Source organism: Schistocerca piceifrons, chromosome 4, assembly GCF_021461385.2.
Source record: "Schistocerca piceifrons isolate TAMUIC-IGC-003096 chromosome 4, iqSchPice1.1, whole genome shotgun sequence".
Taxonomy (NCBI): domain Eukaryota; kingdom Metazoa; phylum Arthropoda; class Insecta; order Orthoptera; family Acrididae; genus Schistocerca; species Schistocerca piceifrons.
The window spans coordinates 376,682,654-376,703,096 of record NC_060141.1 but is presented as its reverse complement, the minus strand read 5'-3'; the positions used below and the strand labels follow the sequence as shown (position 1 = coordinate 376,703,096).

The 20,443-nt window shown below is 43.8% G+C and overlaps 1 protein-coding gene across 1 annotated transcript in view; it reads left to right on the top strand.

Moving 5' to 3' along the window:
• Positions 1–20,443, top strand: part of LOC124795854 (titin homolog) — a 281,978-nt gene that overhangs the window by 226,738 nt on the left and 34,797 nt on the right. Inside the window, exon 2 of the mRNA XM_047259936.1 lies at positions 19,174–19,416. Coding sequence (XP_047115892.1) covers positions 19,174–19,416 — 243 coding nt within the window. The remainder of the gene's footprint in view (positions 1–19,173; positions 19,417–20,443) is intronic.

Genomic DNA, 20,443 nt, shown 5'->3' with positions numbered 1-20,443 from the left:
TACGTCATCATTATCGAATCCGAACATGTGCTCAGCTGGTAATGATAACATCGTCGATGGGACTTTAAACGCTTATCTTTCTTTGTCCCTTCCTTCATCATTTCTCAGAGAAGAATACGCAGTTTACTACGAGATACTATTGAAACCATCGACTGATTTGACTTGTTAATCCCGCTTTTCACATTTAAGACTCCAATCATCACATAGCCAGTCGTATAAGAATACATATTCATGCCCTCGGGCCTCGCTTTCAACTTTTTAAAGCCACAGTCTCATGCAGCGAATAACTTTAGGGCATGGAATCAGAAATCACAAACGACATTCATAATATTCTGGAAATCACTCAAAGGTGTACTAGGGACTTTCCATAATTAGTTATACAGACAGGATCAAAAGGAAATTACTGAACAGTAGTAGATGAAACGGTCTGTGGCTCAAGTTAACAATCTAGGGGACAAATTCAGTCAGTTTTTTGAAAGAAATAAAAGCAAACATAGCCTTTTTCCCCAAACTGTCAATTTCTCTGTAAACATGTACATCAAATAAGTGATTAAGATTTTTTATACTCGAAGATGTTATCCTTCCCAAATTTAATAGAGGATGTTGAAACAGTATGAAAAAAAGTGTAGAAGTAAACTTGTATAAGCGGAGTGAATAGTTTAAATCGGGTAGAACAAGTATCACCGATGTTCATCGCACCGGACCACCGGTTGAAACCTGCACCGACATATTAAAAAAAGAGCACAAATGACATTATTCGCGAATACAGACGTGTAAAAATCGTAACAAATGCTGATCTGCGTACTGTTATGTTTTTGACAAGCTTAATCATCGTAAAACATGCTAGAGATAAGATCTAAGACAGCTGATGCAAGTCCATACAAACATCCGTGTTCGTATTTCTTCTCAGTCCAAGCAAGCGTTTTAACAGAAGGTAATTCTTTTCTACTTGACCAAAAGAAAGGATCGATTGATGGACGCATCCTGTGGCATCAAGGAACTGTCAATTTGGTAATGGAAGGAGGTATTTTCAAAAAATGGTTCCAAGCACTATGGGACTTAACATCTGAGGTCATCAGCCCCCCATACTTAGAACTACTTAAGCCTAACTTACCTAAAGACATCACACACATCCATTCCCCAGGCAGGATTCGAACCTGCGACCGTAGCAGCAGCGCGGTTCCGGACTGGAGCGCCTAGAACCGCTCGGTCACAGCGGCCGGCAGGTATTTTCATTCCGCTGTGAAAATATCACTCCTGATATGCGACGCTTAAAATAATTTTTCGCTTTAGAGCACTATAACATTAAAAAGAATACATCTAGAGACAGATGGTGTCAACATGGTCCAGCGTGTAGTAAGGCACTCTGATAACGATCAGTCTCTTTTATTACACAGTCATATGGTTTGAAATCATAGAAAACAGCCGAAATGTTTCAGCCATTAAAATGTAAAAGCTGCTTTTAGAAATATTATCGTAATTTCAAAATGTAACTGCGGTCTTTCCACAGTATGCCATCCTTCAAACAAATAAAAGATGAACATATTCTTAGTCGAGAAGTGTCCAAGCACACAACTCGTCGGTAACGAACCCCGCGTCATTGGCCTCATTCCTACACCTAGCAACGGAATAGCTGTCAATCGTAAACATCGTTACCGACAGCACAGGCTGTCCAATCGATCACCGGACACCTGTCGGGTGACGGCGCCAACGACTCTCGCTGGCGGGTGTCATTCCCTTTAAGCTGCTTACGATAGGTTCCTACGATGAATAGCAGCGCTTATCGGACTTCATGAATCACTGAACATTAGAAGCGCGATCTATCTTCCAGGGAGATTATTATAAAACGAGTCTAACGCCGAGATTACTTAACACATTGCAGGTGAAAATGAAGTGAGTTTGCCGGCCGAAGTGGCTGTGCGGTTAAAGGCGCTGCAGTCTGGAACCGCAAGACCGCTACGATCGCAGGTTCGAATCCTGCCTCGGGCATGGATGTTTGTGATGTCCTTAGGTTAGTTAGGTTTAACTAGTTCTAAGTTCTAGGGGACTAATGACCTCAGCAGTTGAGTCCCATAGTGCTCAGAGCCATTTGAACCATTTTTTGAAATGAGTTTCTCCACTCAAGGATAGTCTTTGCCTGGTTAGCTGGATATGGTTTAACAGGTGTTTAGTGCTTCCATTCATGTGTCTGCTTATAATGGAGATAGCCGTAACACGAACGTTTACTCTCAAAATGTGGAAACTCATTGATCATGCCTGTCAGGATATGTGCTGTTGATAAAGACAAGCCTAACCGCCTCTTTTACGAAAGTAATGTTATGGGGATATGCTAACTACATTTATCCCTAGTGCTTATGGTCCATCCCACACAGTCTCGTACACAAAGGCTCTCGTAGCGTACTAATTCTTTTCTTCTAGCTTTAGAAGCAGTTCCTTCTCTTTGCGATGTTACTCTCTTTTGGTTTAAAAATGGTTCAAATGGCTCCGAGCACTATGGGACTTAACATCTGAGGTCATCAGTCCGCTAGACTTAAAACTACTTAAATCTAACTAACCTAAGGACTTCACACACATCCATGCCCGAGGCAGGATTCGAACCTGCGACCGTAGCAGGAGCGCGGTTCCGAACTGAAGCGCCTAGAAACGCTCGTCCAATACGGCCGGCTCCTCTTTTGGTATTCACATCCGAAATCTGAAGCATTGCTGATATTTAGATTACTAGAGCAAGAAGATAATTTATCAACTTGACACGGAGAAAGTGATGATAACATCGAAATTTAATTTTTACTGCTTTGGTACGTGTTATAGCATAAATCGTGTATCCACTTGATCTGTATAACACTTTTTCCTTCTTCTTTTTTCAAGTGTTATCCATTTGCCCATTGCATCCTCTTGTTCAGTGCATGTATTGTCTGAGGTAATTTCTGTTTGATATCTTCACCTCACTTGATGCAGCTATTTATTTATTCCCTATTGGCCAATAATTTATTATTATTTTGAGCATTCTATTTTCATTCATTCTTGTTTCGATGTTCTCATTTTATTTCTATGTTGCTTGATCTGTTCATTTATGCCTTTAAGCCTTACGAGTTTTGTTGTATGTGTTTCGTTAAGAGCCGACCGGTGTGGCCGAGCGGTTCTAGGGGCTTCAGTCTGGAACCGCGCGACCGTTACGGTCGCAGGTTCGATTCCTGCCTTGGGCATGGATGTGTGTGATGTCCTTAGGTTAGTTAAGTTTAAGTAGTTCTAGGGGACTGATGACCTCAGATGTTAAGTCCCATAGTGCTCAGAGCCATTTGAACCATGTTTTCGTTAAGATGAATAAACTTAATGATGTGCCGTCTCAAAATTCACTGTCTTACATGCTTTATAGCCAAGATACATTCTTCCAGAGTTGAAGAAGGTTTATAAAGAGCGTACTCCTTCATTTCCAATAGTTACCAAATAGCGAATGAATTCAAAAAGACATACTTCTCTTGAAGGACGTCCCGAAACTGTACACACTTATGAAATCATCAATAGATACACTGTGTGATCAAAAGTATAATGTGAGTTAATGGCTCTGAGCACTATGGGACTTAACATCTATGGTCATCAGTCCCCTAGAACTTAGAACTACTTAAACCTAACTAACCTAAGGACATCACACAACACCCAGCCATCACGAGGCAGAGAAAATCCCTGCCCCGCCGGGAATAGAACCCGGGAACCCGGGCGTGGGAAGCGAGAACGCTACCGCACGACCACGAGATGCGGGCTGATCAAAAGTATCCGGACACCCGCAAAAACATACGTTTTTCATATGAGGTGCATTGTACTGCCACCTACTGCCAGGTACTCCATATCAGCGACCTCAGTAGTCATTAGACATCGTGAGAGAGCAGAATGGGGCGCTCTGCGGAACTCACGGATTGGGTGTCACTTGTGTCATACGTCTGTACGCGAGATTTCCACACTCCTAAACATCCCTAGGTCCACTGTTTCCGATATGATAGTGAAGTGGAAATGGTGAAGGGACAAATACAGCACAAAAGCGTACAGGCCGACCTCGTCTGTTGACTGACAGAAACCGTCGACAGCTGAAGAGGGTCGTAATGTGCAATAGGCAGACATCTATCCAGACCATCACACAGGAATTCCAAACTGCATCAGGATCCACTGCAAGTACTATGGGGGACAGTTTGGCGGAAGGTGAGAAAACTTGGATTTCATGGTCGAGCGGCTGCTCATAAGCCACACAGCAACCCGGTAAATGCCAAACGGCGCCTCGCTTGGTGTAAGAAGCGTAAACATTGTACGATTGAGCAGTGGAAAAACGTTGTGTGGAGTGACGAATCACGGTACACAATGTGATGATCAGACGGCAGGGTGTGGGAATGGCGAATGGCCTGTGAACGTCATCTGCCAGCGTGTGTAGTGCCAACAGTAAAATTCGGAGGCAGTGGTGCTATGGTGTGTTCGTGTTTCTCATGGAGGGGGCTTTCACCCCTTGTTATTTTACGTGGCACTATCACAGCACACGCCTGCATTGAGGTTTTAAGCACCTACTTGCTTCCCACTGTTGAAGAGCAGTTCGGGGATGGCGATTGCATCTTTCGACACGATCGAGCACCTGTTCATAACACACGGCCCGTAGCGGAGTGGTTACAAGACAATAACATCCCTGTAATCGACTGGCCTGCACAGAGTTCTGACCTGAATTCTATAGGACATCTTTGGAATGTTTTAGAACTCCGACTTCGTGCCTAAGGGTAGCACTCCGTGAAGAATGGGCTGCCATTCCCCAAGAAACCTTCCAGCATCTGATTCAACGTACGCCCGCGAGAGTGGAAGATGTCATCAAGGCTAAGGGCGGGCCAACACCTTATGGAGTTCCTAGATTATCGATGGACGGCGCCACGAACTTGTAATTCTTTTTCAGCCAGGTGTCCGGATACTTTTCATCACATAGTGTAGCACAATATTATGTAGATGGCTGGCGATTAAGTATGTATGAAATAACTGAAGCCATATTTGTATCGAAAAAGAGTTCTATCTGAATCATTAACTGCGAGAAACTTATGTGAAAACTGGATGTTTCACTTGCTGAATGCTGACCAAAATCATACCCGCAAACAAATTTCTCAATGATATTTGTTTCGGTTTGAAAAGAATCCAACAGATTTTGGGTGCCGATTTAATACAGTGGATGACTGATCTTCGAGGCTCAATTCAAAGCGCGAATTCATCATTCAGGACAATGAGATTCCAGATCGAAGACTTGTCTAGAGAGGCTCCTGACAATGGTAGGATACCAACCTGACGGTCGCCTGCCATACCACGCGACAGCCAGGAGTGATGGTCTGGGGTGAAACTTCTTTTCGTAGCAGGACCCTTTTGGTTGTTGTCCGCGGGCGGCACCCTTACATCACAGCGGTAAGTCGACAATATCGTACCCCCCCCCCCCCCCCTTTGGTGCCCTTCATAACAAGCCATCCTAGGCTCATAATTCAGCAAGATTGATACCGGTATTACCTCGGCGTATCATAAATCGCCCAAAGGACTAAGTGGAAGGACTGGACCTTAGAGCAGGGGAGAAATCGCCTTTCGTTGTTCACAATATTCGTTGAAGTCAATTAACAGAAATAATAATTATCATAAACTTCAAGTGGGAGAACATTTGTACATGAAGCCCATCAGTTGGCTTTAAATACCAAAGAAAGTATAACAACTTTTCAAATGAGAAAGACAAATCTTTTTTTTATAAAAAAGATTTGTCTTTTTTTATAAAAAAGATTTGTCTTTCTCATTTGAAAAGTTGTTATACTTTTTTTGGTATTTAAAGCCAACTGATAGGCAAATAGAATACACTGAACGCCCAAAGAGCTACCGTAAGTTCATTTACAGACAGTTTTAAAACCTTGCTGAAATATATTCATTTAAAAAAAAGGGTAAACTTACACATGAACTATAAATAACTACATTTTGAATTAACAAATCAGTGAAGAAATAACATTTATAATAGTGAATTCCCAGTAAGAGAACATTTCATTTATACGTGAAGCCTGCCAGCTGGCCTTAATTACCAATGAATGTGTAACAACTTTTCAAATGAGAAAGGTAATACCTTTTTAATAAAAAAATAGAATGCACTGCACGCCCAAAGGGCTATCGTTAAGCTCACTTACAGACAGTTTTAAAACCTTGTCCAAATATACTCGTTTCGAAGAAACAGTAACCTTACATACGGACTCCCAACGAGGCAGGCAATAATATACATCAGACACTTCTTACAAATAGTTCCCAGCTCACGGCATCGGCCAAGTGCTGACATGAACGTCCTGCGGAGTAGCCAATACGGGCCACACCTCTTTCTGCCGCTCGGGCCCGATTCATCGGGCCAACCGAGGGCGCAAAGTACAGTGTAGGTGCTTTGGGTGCACCTGGACCTTAACGGAATTCCGTCAGATGCAAGAACAAGCGAGAACCTGAAGGTGTAGCCCAGACCCACCACATAGGCACAGATGTAGAACAAATTGTCAACAATTATAGTCCAACAAATCGCGTGTGCTGACGCAGCAATACACTACAACCAAACGTCTCAAACAGTGCTATGTTAATAAAACCAAAATCAAGCATTTAAAACAACTTTAAATAAAAAGGCATGGTAGCAGTATCGCAAGAGTTAAAACAAACTGTGACTGCTAAATTTAGCTTAGAGGTCACAATTAAACAAGAAGCAGGGTTGAAATATTTTAAGTAACCGAATGAGCTCACTTCCACACGTGATGCCCCCAAAAAACACCAAATGATATTTTATCCTTACGATAATTTTATCCTTACGATAATCAAGCCTCCGCACAAGTGTCTCAGGGAGTTAGCGTACTGTGGTACATCATATAGTTCCAGATCCACAATATAGTCTGGAACAAACTATACCCTCAGTTTTAAAACATTATACAGAATAAGCCCCAGGGCTTGGATGGTAGGGCAGAATGCCGACGCTGCTAGACACCAAGCAACAACAGTTCGATCTGAATGGTGCAACAAATTGCGTAGCGTCCGACCACAACATGGATTACTAACAGATTTTCGTAATTGAGCACTCGCTAATAGCTTCAAATGGCTCTAAGCACTAAGGGACTTAACATCTGAGGTCATCAGTCCCCTAGACTTAGAACTACTTAAACCTAACTAACCTAAGGACATCACACATATCCATGCCCGAAGCAGGATTCGAGCCTGCGACCGTAGTAGCCGCGTGGTTCCGGACTGAGGCGCCCTGAACCGCTCGGCCACAGCGGCCGGCCGCTAATAATTTGGTTCAGGTGAGGCACACGTGTAATACGGAAGGCAGAAAGTGCATGGCCAGTGAAAGACATAACTAGAATGAAGTCACCTTAGCAGGTCAGCGAAATAATCGTCCAACAGCATCAGAGAAGCAGGTCACCAGTACAGTCTCCCAGTAACACGTAATCGGTGAACGGTCACCAACTGCTTGGCTGCGCAGACCACCTCAGGACACAGCCGTTACAACTTTCGCCTGTACGATCCATTTCAAAACACCTCTTCGCCGACCGGGTTACCTCCCCTCTTCGGGCAATCGCACCGTCTTCCACTCACCTCCAAAAAACCTCTTGCGCTCGCCCGTCGATCCGCTCACCGCCGCGCCACCTCGTGACCGACTCACAAGCGCCGAAAAGTTAGCATCTCTGAACGAATATCGGTAGCTGCAAAGCTGGCATGGCTCAAAGATAACGCCCGCCCGCATACGGCGAGTTTCTGCAGCTTGTCACCGGGCTTGCCAAACCCCAACTTGGCCAGAAAAGTCGCCGGATCTCTCCCCAATTGAGTACTTTTGGAGTATTATGGGCGGGGCCTTCCTACCAGCTCGGGATTTTGACGATCAAACGCGCAATTTGGGCAGAATTTGGCACGATGCCCCTCAGGAGCGCATCGAGCAACTCTGTCAGTCAACGTCACGCCATATAACTGCTTGCATTAGGGCAAGAGGTGGACCAACGCAATACTGACTTGCTCAACTTGTGAAGGTGTTTTTCTTAAATAAATCAACCAGTTTTTCTGAATTTGTTTTTCCTCTGTGTGTATGTGTGGTTCAAAATGGTTCAAATGGCTCTAAGCACTATGGGACTCAACATCTGAGTTCATCAGTCCCCTAGCTACTTAAACCTAACTAACCTAAGGACATCACACATATTCATGCTCGAGGCAGGATTCGAACCTGCGACCGTAGCAGCAGCGCGGTTCCAGACTTAAGAACCTAGAACTGCTCGGCCCCAGCGGCCTGATATATATATATATATATATATATATATATATATATATATATATATATATATATATATGTGTGTGTGTGTGTGTGTGTGTGTGTGTGTGTGTGTGCTCCTTCGTCTCCTATGGGAGCACCAGCATTGTAGACGATTAAGAGTAAGAGCACTAGACCTATCTCTGAGTCATTCGCCACTTAACTAGACCTGCGAACAAGCTCTATGATTCGTAGGACTGGTATATCTCGGGTCTGGTTTGATGGATGATGGTTAAGTGGGAGTTGGTCGAGGCTCCGGTGGAAAGGATGGATATGGCCAATGGGTACGTGAGAGATGAGAAATCGGTGTCATGGAGTAGCAGAGTACCAGCACAGGAGATAAAAAGATAGGAAATTAGGTACTGGGATATTGTTGACCGGTTGACTTGCTGTGTTCGAACGTGATTTAAGAAGAGAATAAGGCATGGTAGCTGGATTAGTTGGTATAGGATGGGAGCGGAGAAAGGCAGGCAGAGGCAGAAGGCGAATAGGAGAAGATCAAGGCAACGAAACGAGATAAAACGATGTATGACAAATATTACGAGAAGCTGCAAGTCTGGCGACAGTGCCAGACGGATGAGAATTCCACATTCACAGCTGTGCAAGAATTCACCAACCACCAATATCCTGATTTACTTGTAAAATGTGGAGATTACAGAGAATACATTATCTTCACCTGTCGATAGATTTTATGTCTGCATCAGATCTTTTTTGGTGCCCGGACTGCCGCTGAGTTTCCGTAACTCGCAACAGTTCGAGTGGGACTGGAATTTGCAAACAAAGCGTACTCGGGCGTGTGGTGCGAGAAGACAGCGCAGCGTCTCTTTGTGTCAGCTGCAGCTAACACAGCACAATGTAGACAGGCTACCAGCAATCCGATAGCCCGACCCCTGTGCCTTGTTTCTGCAAGGTAATACGGTAATACGAGGCGACAACATAGATTTGCAACAGAAAGCTACAGGTGGTTTCTATCGAGCAACGAGTTTCTCGAGTTGTTACCCAGAACCCTAATTATTAAGAAGGGCCTTATAAACGAAATCATCACTAGAAAACTCAATTCATTCTTTTGCGTATGAGTCACAAGCTGGCCAATCTAATATGTTGTAGACATTGGTTATCTTCTTTAATTTAGAATAAGAATCAGAGGATGTGAAGCATTCTACATTTTTGTATAACTCGAACGAATTAGAAAAACTTTCATCAATGCTGCCCGATGTTTGAGTCACTCGTCACTTCATTGGACCCACAGACAAGCCCTAAGATTGGTAGGACCGGTATATCTCAAGACTGGTTTCATGGATAGTTCTTCAGCGTCAACAAATTAAGAAAACTTTTTTTTTGAGTTTTTGAGTCTGAATACTGGAGAGCGTTCCAGGATTATCTTCTCGCTAGGTTTCTTGGTATGTATCCTTTGTTTTCTTTATTTAGGAGGGGGGGCAGTCAGTGCGGTGGGGCTGGTAGCAGTTTTATTGCTGCTCTTCAGCCTACTGATATTAAAGAATACACAAATATTTTAATACAGTCAAAACAATTAAAACAGTGTGATAAAAATACAATAAAATTATTTTTTTCTTGCTGTGCTATGAATGCATACACTCCACGACAGGAGAAGTGATGCACCCAGAAGAGGATGAGGAAGCGAAATCAAACTTCACATGTTGAGAAGTTATGTGAAGTTACTTAACTGATTAAAATATCGAGTCAAATTTACAAAGAACTTGGCAGTATTAGCCTATTTATCAGTATGACGGTACGCCCTCTATGGCACGGATGCATGCACTGATTCGGTTGGGAACGTTGTCATAAAGCCATTGTATCCTGTCCTGAGGCAAGCTGACCCACAACTGTTGTAACTAGCTCTTGGAATTGTGGGTATTGGAACTGGGGTGAAGTTGACGTCCGAGTTGGTCCCACACATGTTCTATCAGCGGCAGGTATGGGGATCTTGTTAACCACGGGAGTACCTCAACCTCAAGCAGACAGTTCATAGGTACATGTGCCATGTGTGAACGAGCACTGTTATGTTGGAAATTGGCACAATGTCACTGTCGCATGAGAAGTAACACGTGAGGAAGTAGGATGTCAGTGACGTTCCGCTTTGCTGACAGAGATCCCTCGATCACCACCAGCCGTGGGCTCCCCGCACCCTGACACCAGCATCAAGCCTAACACCGTTGTTCCTCTCCAGAATATTGGAAGAATGGGATCTCTTCCCAGAGCGCAGTTCTACTCGCCGATAATGGTCACCTGGAGTAGTGCAGAGCCGTGATTCATCGCTGAACACAGTGCGACGTCACCCATCAGCAATCCACGCTTCCCGGTCGCGACACCGCTCCAAACGCAGCCGGTTATGTTGTGGCATGAACGGCAGCCTGCGTGTCGGGCGGTAATTCCCTAGTCCAGCTGCTGCTGGTATTCAACGAATGATGCGGGGTGGTACAGAATGTTGCAGGGAATCCATTACATGTTTTCAGATGGCAGGTACAGTTGTGAAGGGATTACCATGGGCTTGGTGCACAATTTGGTGGTTCTCCTTTGTGATCAGACACGGTCAACCAGAACTTTGTCGATGAGTCCTCACGTTCTCAAGCAGTCCAACATCGGGAAACTGTCACACCCGAATGCTCCACTGACCTGGATATTGCACGATTCGACTAGCCGGCACAGAGGGGACATACAATGAGGCCTCTTTCAAATTCTGTGAGGTGCTGATAAAGCTGTCTCAAACAAATACGCGACATCTCTGTATCCTTCACAATGATCACCCAACATCTGATGCTGTTTGCGCCTCTTATATACCTTTCCAGTCCTGGTAACAACACTGAACACGAACAAAAGTAGTGATCTCTCGTGGCCGTTCTCCCTGTCACAGAGAATTGCAACTCTAATCATTTACATACCCACCGATGGTGTGTATGTGTACGAAGTTACATTTACACCCGACCATGACTTATTCAAACTGCGTGCCTATGGAGTATCGTCATAGTTGTGCGATTAGATTCGTTATTTTCTGTCAGAAAGGTCATAGTTCATAGCAACAGCCGAAAATTCATCGAACAAAACAAAAGTAATATCTGGCGTTCCCCAAGGAAGTCCTACAGGCCCTTTGCTGTTCCTGGTATACATTAACGACATAGGAGAAAATCTAAGCAGACCTATTAGATTGTTCGCGGGTGATTGTGTCATTTACCGCTTAAGTCATCAGATGAGCAAAACTAATGACAAAACGATTTAAACAATATATATATATATATATATATATATATATATATATATATATATATATATATATATATATATATATATGGTGCGAAAAGTAACAATTGGCTCTAATGAATGAAAATTGTGAATTCGTCCACATGAGTACCAAAAGGAATCCCCTAAATTTCAGTTACAGGATAAAACACACAAAACTAAATGCTGTAAATCCAACTAAGTACTTAGGGATGATAATTACGAACAACTTAAACTGGTACAATCACATAGATACCGTTATGGGGAAAGCAAACCAAAGACTGCGATGTATTGGCAGAACACTTAGAAAATGCAATAGGTCTACTGAAGACACTCTTTACACTACGCTTGTCCACTCTCTTCAGGAGTATTCTTCTACGGTGTGGGATCCGCATTAGATGATACTGAAGGCGGACATGGAAAAAGTTCAAAGAAGGGTAGCTGATTTTGCATTATCATCACGAAGTATGGGAGAGAGCGCCACGGAAATGACGTGAATTGGGATGGCACTTATTAAAACAAAGGCGTTTTTCGTTGCAGCAGGATCTCCTCCTGACATTTCAATCGTCAACTTTCTCCTCCAATCGAGAAAATATTCTGCTGTCACCCATCTACATAGGGAGAAATGTTTATCATGATAAAACACGAGAAATCAGACTCGCACAGAAAGATTTAAATGCTCGTTTTTTACGCGCGTCGTTGGAGAGTGGAATCGTCGAGGTTGTTTGATGAACGCTCTGCCAGGCACTTAATTGTGGATTGCAGAGTAATCATGTAGATGTAGATGCTTCACTTTTTTGTCAGGAAGTGTAGACGGCGATTATGTGGTTGGTGCTACGAGGTGGATATGTTGCAGATCACCTGAGATATGCTTCCAGTAGTTCTGTGATGGTAGGGAAAGGGGGTGGTGTGATCGCCATGTCCCAGTTTGGTACCTTTACAGTATGTAATCATCAGTGAGGGTCTTCATCTCGATACACCGTACCTGAATAAAGAAGTGGACTCTCATCCTCGAACTGAGGTCATCATGAAGTCTATAGCAGTGATGGCGCTTAACGCTGAAACAACCGGTTTTCCGTTAAATCTTTTTTGACTCCAGTTGATTGTTAAAACCTTTCAAAGTAACCGGTGTCTGAAATTACTGACTTTCGCTTTTTTATTGCTGTTATTTCCAGTAATAACGTAGACTTCGAACAAAGACTGAAAGATTCTGATGGTGATCTAGATCGACATGGGGTTGAGGCTGTAGCAGAAATCTGTCTCAGTGTCTCCAGCAAAGATAGTGAAGATGGAGATGTACGCAGCGACTGCCGGAGAGAAAATTCACCGGATGATGACTGTCATGCATACCTAAAGCTACCACAAAATTAAAGGTTCAATCATTATCCTAAATTTACAGCACGTCTATAAGGGCGGCGACTACGCAGGGGTGTATCAGGAGAACCAAAACTGGCAATCTACTGATCGGAGCGTGAAATGCTAGATCTCTCAATCGCGCAGGTAGGTTAGAAAATTAAAAAAATTATAGGTAAATGAGTCAAATCTACATTCCCTTCCAGAGAACGTAGTAGACATTTTCAGCTTGTATGATGTCTTAAGTCTGACGTGCCTCCTCCCGTTTTAAATCTTTTAAAGCAAATGGAGCACTGTATCTCGTTTCTACCACACTTAGTAAAATATTTCCAAACTATGTATGAACCCACACATGTACCGTCTAATAGGCCACGCCTCATGGCAACAGCTGCTTATTGTCTCCGCAGTGCTGTACCGATTCTTACATCATATATTTGTTTCTCGTTTCTAACTGCTGGCGTTGTTATTAAAATAGCACTGATCGCTTTCCAATTTTTTATAATAATGCAATATTTAATTCAATGGAAATTTCACGAATAAACATTACACCTTTTCTAAAAAACAAGTGTTTTATTTAAAAACCAAAAATTTTAGCACAGCTGTTACAGAAAATTGATACGTCGGTTCTACATCTGTATGGCTACTCAGCAAATCACACTTAAGTGCCTCGCAGAGGGTTCATCGAACCACCTTCTGCGGCTGGTCCCGGCGGAGGTTCGAGTCCTCCCTCGGGCATGGGTGGGTGTGTTTGTCCTTAGGATAAATTAGGTTAAGTAGTGTGTAAGCTTAGGGACTGATGACCTTAGCAGTTAAGTCCCATAAGATTTCACACACATCTGAACATTTCAACCACTTTCATAATAATTCTCTGTTATTGCACTCTAGAACAACGCGCGGAAAATATGAAGACCTCTATCTTTCCATGCGAGCTCCTATTTCCCTTATTTTTTATGATAATTGTTTCTCCCTATGTAGGTCGGAATCAACAAAATATTTTCGCATTCGGTGGAGGAAGTCGGTGATTGAAATTTCGTGAGAAGACGCCCACCGCAACGAGAAACGCCTGTGTTTTAATGATGTCCACCCCAAATATTGCATCATGACCGTGACTCTCTCCCCAATTTCTCGATAACACAATACGTGGTGCCCTTCTCTGAACTTTGTCGATGTATTCCGTTAGCCCTATCTGGTAACGATCCCACACCGCGCAGCAGTACTCCAAAACAGGACGGACAAGCGTAGTGTAGGCAATTTCTTTAATAGATCTGTTCATCTTGTAAGTGCTCTGCCAATAATGCAGTCCTTGATTCGCCCTTCCCACAACATTTTCTGTGCGTTCCTACCAATTTAAGTTGTCCGTAATTGTAATTCCTAGGTGTTTAGTTGAAATTACGACCTTTAGAGTTGATTGATTTACCGTGTAACCGTAGTTCAACGGATTCGTTTTGGCACTCATGTGGATGACCTCACACTTTTCATTATTTAGGGTCAATTGCCAATTTTCGCACCACACAGATATCTTATCTAAATCGTTTTGCAATTGGTTTTGATCATCTGATGCCTTTACAAGACGATAAACGACAGCATCATCTGCAAATAACCTAACACGACTGCTTAAATTGGCTCCTAACTCGTTTGTATGGACAAGGAACAGCCTATAACACTACCTTGGGGAACGCCAGAAATCACTTCTGTTTTACTCGATGACTTTCCGTCAATTACTGTGAACTGTGACCTCACTCACAGGAAATCACGAGTCCAGTCACATAACTGAGACGATATACTATAAGCACGCAATATGATTACAAGCTGCTTGTGAGGTACGCCGTCAAAAGCCTGCTGGAACTCAAGAAATACAGAATAAGTTTGAAGTCTTTTCTCGATAGCATTCAACCCTTATTTTGAGTAAAGAGCTAGTTGTGTTTCACAAGATCGATGTTTTCTAAATTCGCGTTGACTGTGTCTCAATAGACCGTTCTCTGCGAGGTAATTCACAATGTTCGAACACAATATATGTTCCAAAATCCTGATAAATACCGACGTTAATGATATGGGCCCGTAATTTAGTGGATTACTCCTATTGCCTTTCTTGAATATCGGTGTGACCTGTGCAATTTTCCAGTCTTTGGGTGCGGATCTTTCGTCGCGCGAGCGGTTGTGTATGATTGTTAGGTATGGAGCCATTGCATCGGCATACTCTGAAAGGAGTCTAGTTGGTATAGAATCTGGGCCGGAAGACTTTCTCTTATTGAGTGATCTGAGTTGCTTCACTACTCCGAGGATATCTACTTCTAACAACAGAAATTCCCCTTCGCCCCCCCCCCCCCTTTTCAGATTTGCGGTAAAATGACCCAGTGGATAGCCCGTCAGAAGCTGAACACAGTTTAAGCATGAAAACAAGAAGGTGTGTACTAAAATCTAAAAAAAGAAGCAAAATAGAAACAGTAAACGGTCCAGTCTCAAGATGTGCCACATCGAGCGACTCTCCAGACTCACGGCGCCGTGGTTGTGTGGTCGCGGTGTTGGAGTGCGAAGTGGGAGACCCGGGTTCAAATCTCCCTCGTGTCCCATTTCTTTTTCACAAATTTATGAACTGTCTGTCCGGTCGTTGATGTGTCGAACCTCCCTCTGTAGTCTTGGCAGTTGTCATACTATACACTGGTTACAGAATATGAGTCATGTGGAAAGATATATTACTGTTGCAAATAAATGTGATGAACAGTGAGAGCAGGCGAGATGCCGCACACACCTCTCACAAAAATGAAAACAGCAAATAAACGGGTGTGAACTATGTCACAACGAAAGAATTCAAAAGCCAAAACTTTGAAAACGTAGCGCAAGGAGCATAACGTGTGGTACCTGTGTAGAACAAATACGGGGAACGTACATCTGGAGATCTCTTCGTTAGACGTCGTTGTTGCGAACGAACGTTACACGACGATACAGACACAAATCTGAATACAGCGAACAGGCATATAAGTGACAGGGCGGACATTTCATTATTTTGTGAAGAAAAGGTGGGGCACGAGGGAGATTGGAACCCCGATCTCCTGCTTCGCAGTCCAACACCGTGACTACCTTTTTTTTTAATTGATAGACCTCATTTTGCTCATTATTGTTCTTTGCATTTGTTCGGGACGTCCCATGACACCCGTTCAAGTTCATCATTTGTCCATTCACTCAGTTTTTATTTTATTTTTATTACAGATGGCAGCTAACCCTCTGCCCGAAAACGCCGAACTACCGGCTCACGATGCCACAGTCATTCAAGGTCGCTCGATGTTGCACATGGTCATCTTGGACCTTCGCTGTTTCTATTTTGCTTCTTTTTTCCACAGCTGAGGACACCTTCTATCTGTTTGATGCTTGATCTGTATTCAGTTTTTGACTGGATATCAACTGGGCAATCTTACCACTAAGAGGGGGTGTGATTGAGCGTGTCCCTTGTAAGTTATTCATGTTGGCAGCTGCTCTTGATTCGAATTCTGGAACATTTACTTTGTCTCCTTTGGTGAAGGAGTTTCGAAACGTTATGTTTACTAATTCTGCTTTAGATTTTTCTTACCTGGTTATAAGCAAAAAATGCAAAAAGGTGTTGTAGATGGGACAAAGAAACATCGAAAAACCGGTTATTTACGAGGGTTGCCCAGAAAGTAATGCACCACCTTTTTTTCCTCCAACAATTCTTTATTGAACATAATCAGAGTTACACACACGAAAGAATGGTGTTTCATCTACACACCCTATTTTTGCACGTAATCTCCATCCCGTTCTATGGCCTTCCTCCAGAGAAACAAAGGCGTGTATGCCCTGTCACTACCAATCCATGTCCTGGTGGCGAAGCCAGTGCTTCACTGTGTGAATCACCTCCTCATCGTACTCAAAATGTCTTCCATGAATGGCATCCTTTAATGGCCCAAACAAGTGGAAATCAGAGGGGGTTAGGTCAGGGCTGTAGGGTGGATGGGGTAAAACTGTCAAATCCTGTTTTGCAGTGTGTTAAACAGCCCTCAGACTTGTGTAGGGCCGTGCGTTATCGTGTTGCAGCAAAATATCTCCTGGGTTGCTGTGGCGCCGAAGTCGCCAGAAGCGCGTCTTGAGTTTTGTTAATGTATTGACAAATGCTTCTGAATTAATGGTACTGCCTCTTGCCATCACATCAATGAGATCATACCTTCACAGTCCCAGAACCCGGTGATCATAACCTTACCGGCGGAAGCAGTTGCTTTGAATTTTTTCTTCTGTGGGTAGCGGGAATGCCGTCATTCCATCGACTGTCGTTTTGTTTCGGGCTCAAAATGTGGACCCAGGTATCATCAACTATCACAATTCGGGACCAGAAGGCTTCAAAACATTGCAACAAATCGAGACAAATATTTTTTTCTGTGCGATTTGTGATCCACCGTTAGACACCGCGGGAGCCGCCTTGCACACACTTTTGAATATCCAAGAGTGCGAATAATTGCATCCACTCTCCCTATGCTGATTGACAGATTCAGCACGAACTGTCGAGTCGTAATGCGTCTGTCCTCACGAATGACATCAGCTCGCTGCAGTATGTCAGCTCGACAGCCGTGGATGGTCTCCCCGATCGCTGCAAGTAGTGGCTCTCCGATGAACCACCTTCTGATGACCTCACCCTCCCTTCCCAGCGACTAACTGTACTTCATACTTATATGAATATGGTGTCTGTTCTTTCGGACATGTCCGACAGAACAGACATCATATCCATATAAGCATATAATTCTGGCAATATCGGCCATGACCTTCATCTTCTGTGCGGATGCACACATATTATCCGAACTCTTACGGGACTTGGTAAGAATGTCTTCCACGAGTAATGAGTATGTTGGGTAGGAACACTACGAATGTAGTGTGTGGACATACTGGGTGATCAAAAAGTCAGTATACATTTGAAAACTTAATAAACCACGGAATATTGTAGATAGAGAGGTAAAAATTGACACACATGCTTGGAATGACATGGGGTTTTATTAGAACAAAAAAAAAATTGCTAGACGCGTGAAAGATCTCTTGTGCGCGTCGTTTGGTCATGATCGTGTGCTCAGCCGCCACTTTCGTCATGCTTGGCCTCCCAGGTCCCCAGACCTCATTCGGTGCGATTATTGGCTTTGGGGTTACTTGAAGTCGCAAGTGTATCGTGATCGACCGATATCTCTAGGGATGCTGAAAGACAACATCAGACGCCAATGCCTCACCATAACTCCGGACATGCTTTACAGTGCTGTTCACAACATTATTCCTCGACTACAGCTATTGTTGAGGAATGATGGTGGACATATTGAGCATTTCCTGTAAAGAACATCATCTTTGTTTTGTCTTACTTTGTTATGCTAATTATTGCTATTCTGATCAGATGAAGCGCCATCTGTCGGACATTTTGTGAACTTTTGTATTTTTTTGGTTCTAATAAAACCCCATGTCATTCCAAGCATGTGTGTCAATTTGTACCTCTCTATCTACATTATACCGCAATTTATTCAGTTTTCAAATTTATACTGACTTTTTGATCACGCGGTATAAGGCGAGAATGTGCGTCTCGCGGGAGGCGTGTGCGAGATAGTCCCTGCAGTCGCACTATCCTCTGTGCCCTCGGTAGCTCAGTTGGACCCCTCCGTAATAAAAAAACTGAGTGAATGGATCACCGCTGAACATGTACTACGGATGTCACGGGACGTCCGCCCCGACCAAATGCAACGAACAATAACGATCAAAATGAGCTTAAAAATGGATAGAGCGTCTGCCATGTGAGCAGGAGGTCTCGGGTTCGAGTCCCGATCGGGGCACACTATTTCACCTGTCCCCGTTGATACATATCAACGCCCGTCAGCAGCTGAAGGTATTAAAATATAATTCTAATAACTGTACTTCTGTCGACAGCAGATGCTCCTTAGACTTCAGGTGACGTCAGATAATACACACGTAACGTTTCGCATTCGTAGCGTTGCTTTCGGCTGGGAAAAAAAAATAATAATAATTCCGGTGCGTTACTTTTTGGGCAATTCTCGTAGAACTAAAATATCGGTACTGTGTTTTAACCCGCAGGTTTTTCCCACCCCTAGTCTATAGGCGTATTAGGCAGAATTAGTGTGGTGTCTACTGGATGTGACAGGGTTTTTTTCTTTTTTTTGCGATGTGCTTATTTGAAACACATAGGGTGGAAATTTAGCGGCGATTTTATCGCACGCGCGTGATCCTCGTTCCGCTGAGCGCCGAGCTGGTTGCGAGCACAGTGTGTGAGATTGCCGGATGTGTTGCAGGCGGCACCGATGCCTGAACCGGCCGGTGACGGACGACGGGCCGCCGCTGGCGCTGGAGCCGGGCGCCGAGGTGCCTCGCGCCTCGCACCTGCACGCCGACTTCCCGGCCTACCCGCCGGGCGCCGCGCAGCGCCCGCGCCCCGTGCGCCTCCACACGCAGCTCGAGCTGCCCGACGGCTCCATCACCGCCGTCTCCTCCTACCGCCACGACTACGACGAGAAGCACGCCGAGAGGCAGCAGAGGTAAGCCCCACCACTGCTCTGCTTTCTTCTGCCTACTGCAAACCTCTCCTATGGCCGCGCGGGTTAAGCCGAGCGGTCTAGGGCGCTGCAGTTATGGGCTGTGCGGCTGGTCCCGGCGGAGGTTCGAGTCCTCCCTCGGGCATGGGTGTATGTGTTTGTCCTTAGGATAATTTAGGTTAAGTAGTGTGTACGCTTAGGGACTGATGACCTCAGCAGTTAAGTCCCATAAGATTTCACACACATTTGAACCTCTCCTATGCCACACTTCTTTTATATTTACATTGCATTAGTCGTGCTCAATATAAAACACTTCCTAATCTAGACACATAGGAATTAAAGATGTTAGCTGCCAGTGGCCACTGATTTTTACCAAAGGGGCAAGCTGAAAATTTGTACCGGATCGGGATTGGAACCGAGTTCTCCTTCAGCGCAGATACACACCGAGCTCGAACCCTTACGGAAACTGGCGAGATGGCGCGTGTAATACGTCAGTTAACAGAAGTTATAAACCTGTACCTATCATATAGACCTTTAACAATTTCCTTACCTTACTTTGTTATCTGTTCTACCTAACATTGTTTCGATCTTAAGGAAGTTCTAATCTCTATACATTTCTTACTATTTTTTCGGATAAGAGCAACGTCAAAATTTGCTACGGAAACGAACCTGATCATCCGCTAGTACTTTTTCGATTTTTTTCTTTCAGTTCCTCTGTGCACTATTCCAGTCAGCAATAAAACGTGTAATCCATCATCCTCGCCATATAGTGGTCAGGCTCCTGCTCAATATCCATGCCTTATTCAGTTGTGTGAGAGTACAGCTTTAACTGAAATCAAACGGTACATATCACGCTGCTTCGTTGAGTGTGGAGGCAATACTAATCTTTCTTCATCGTCCTGAATACCTCACTAGTAATTCTATTGCTATTAGAAAACAATTTTTTCACCTTAAATTTACAAATATTCTGAAAATCCATGTTCAGTATGGGACCACAGATTCTTTCTATACAAAATTTTCCTTTATCGAA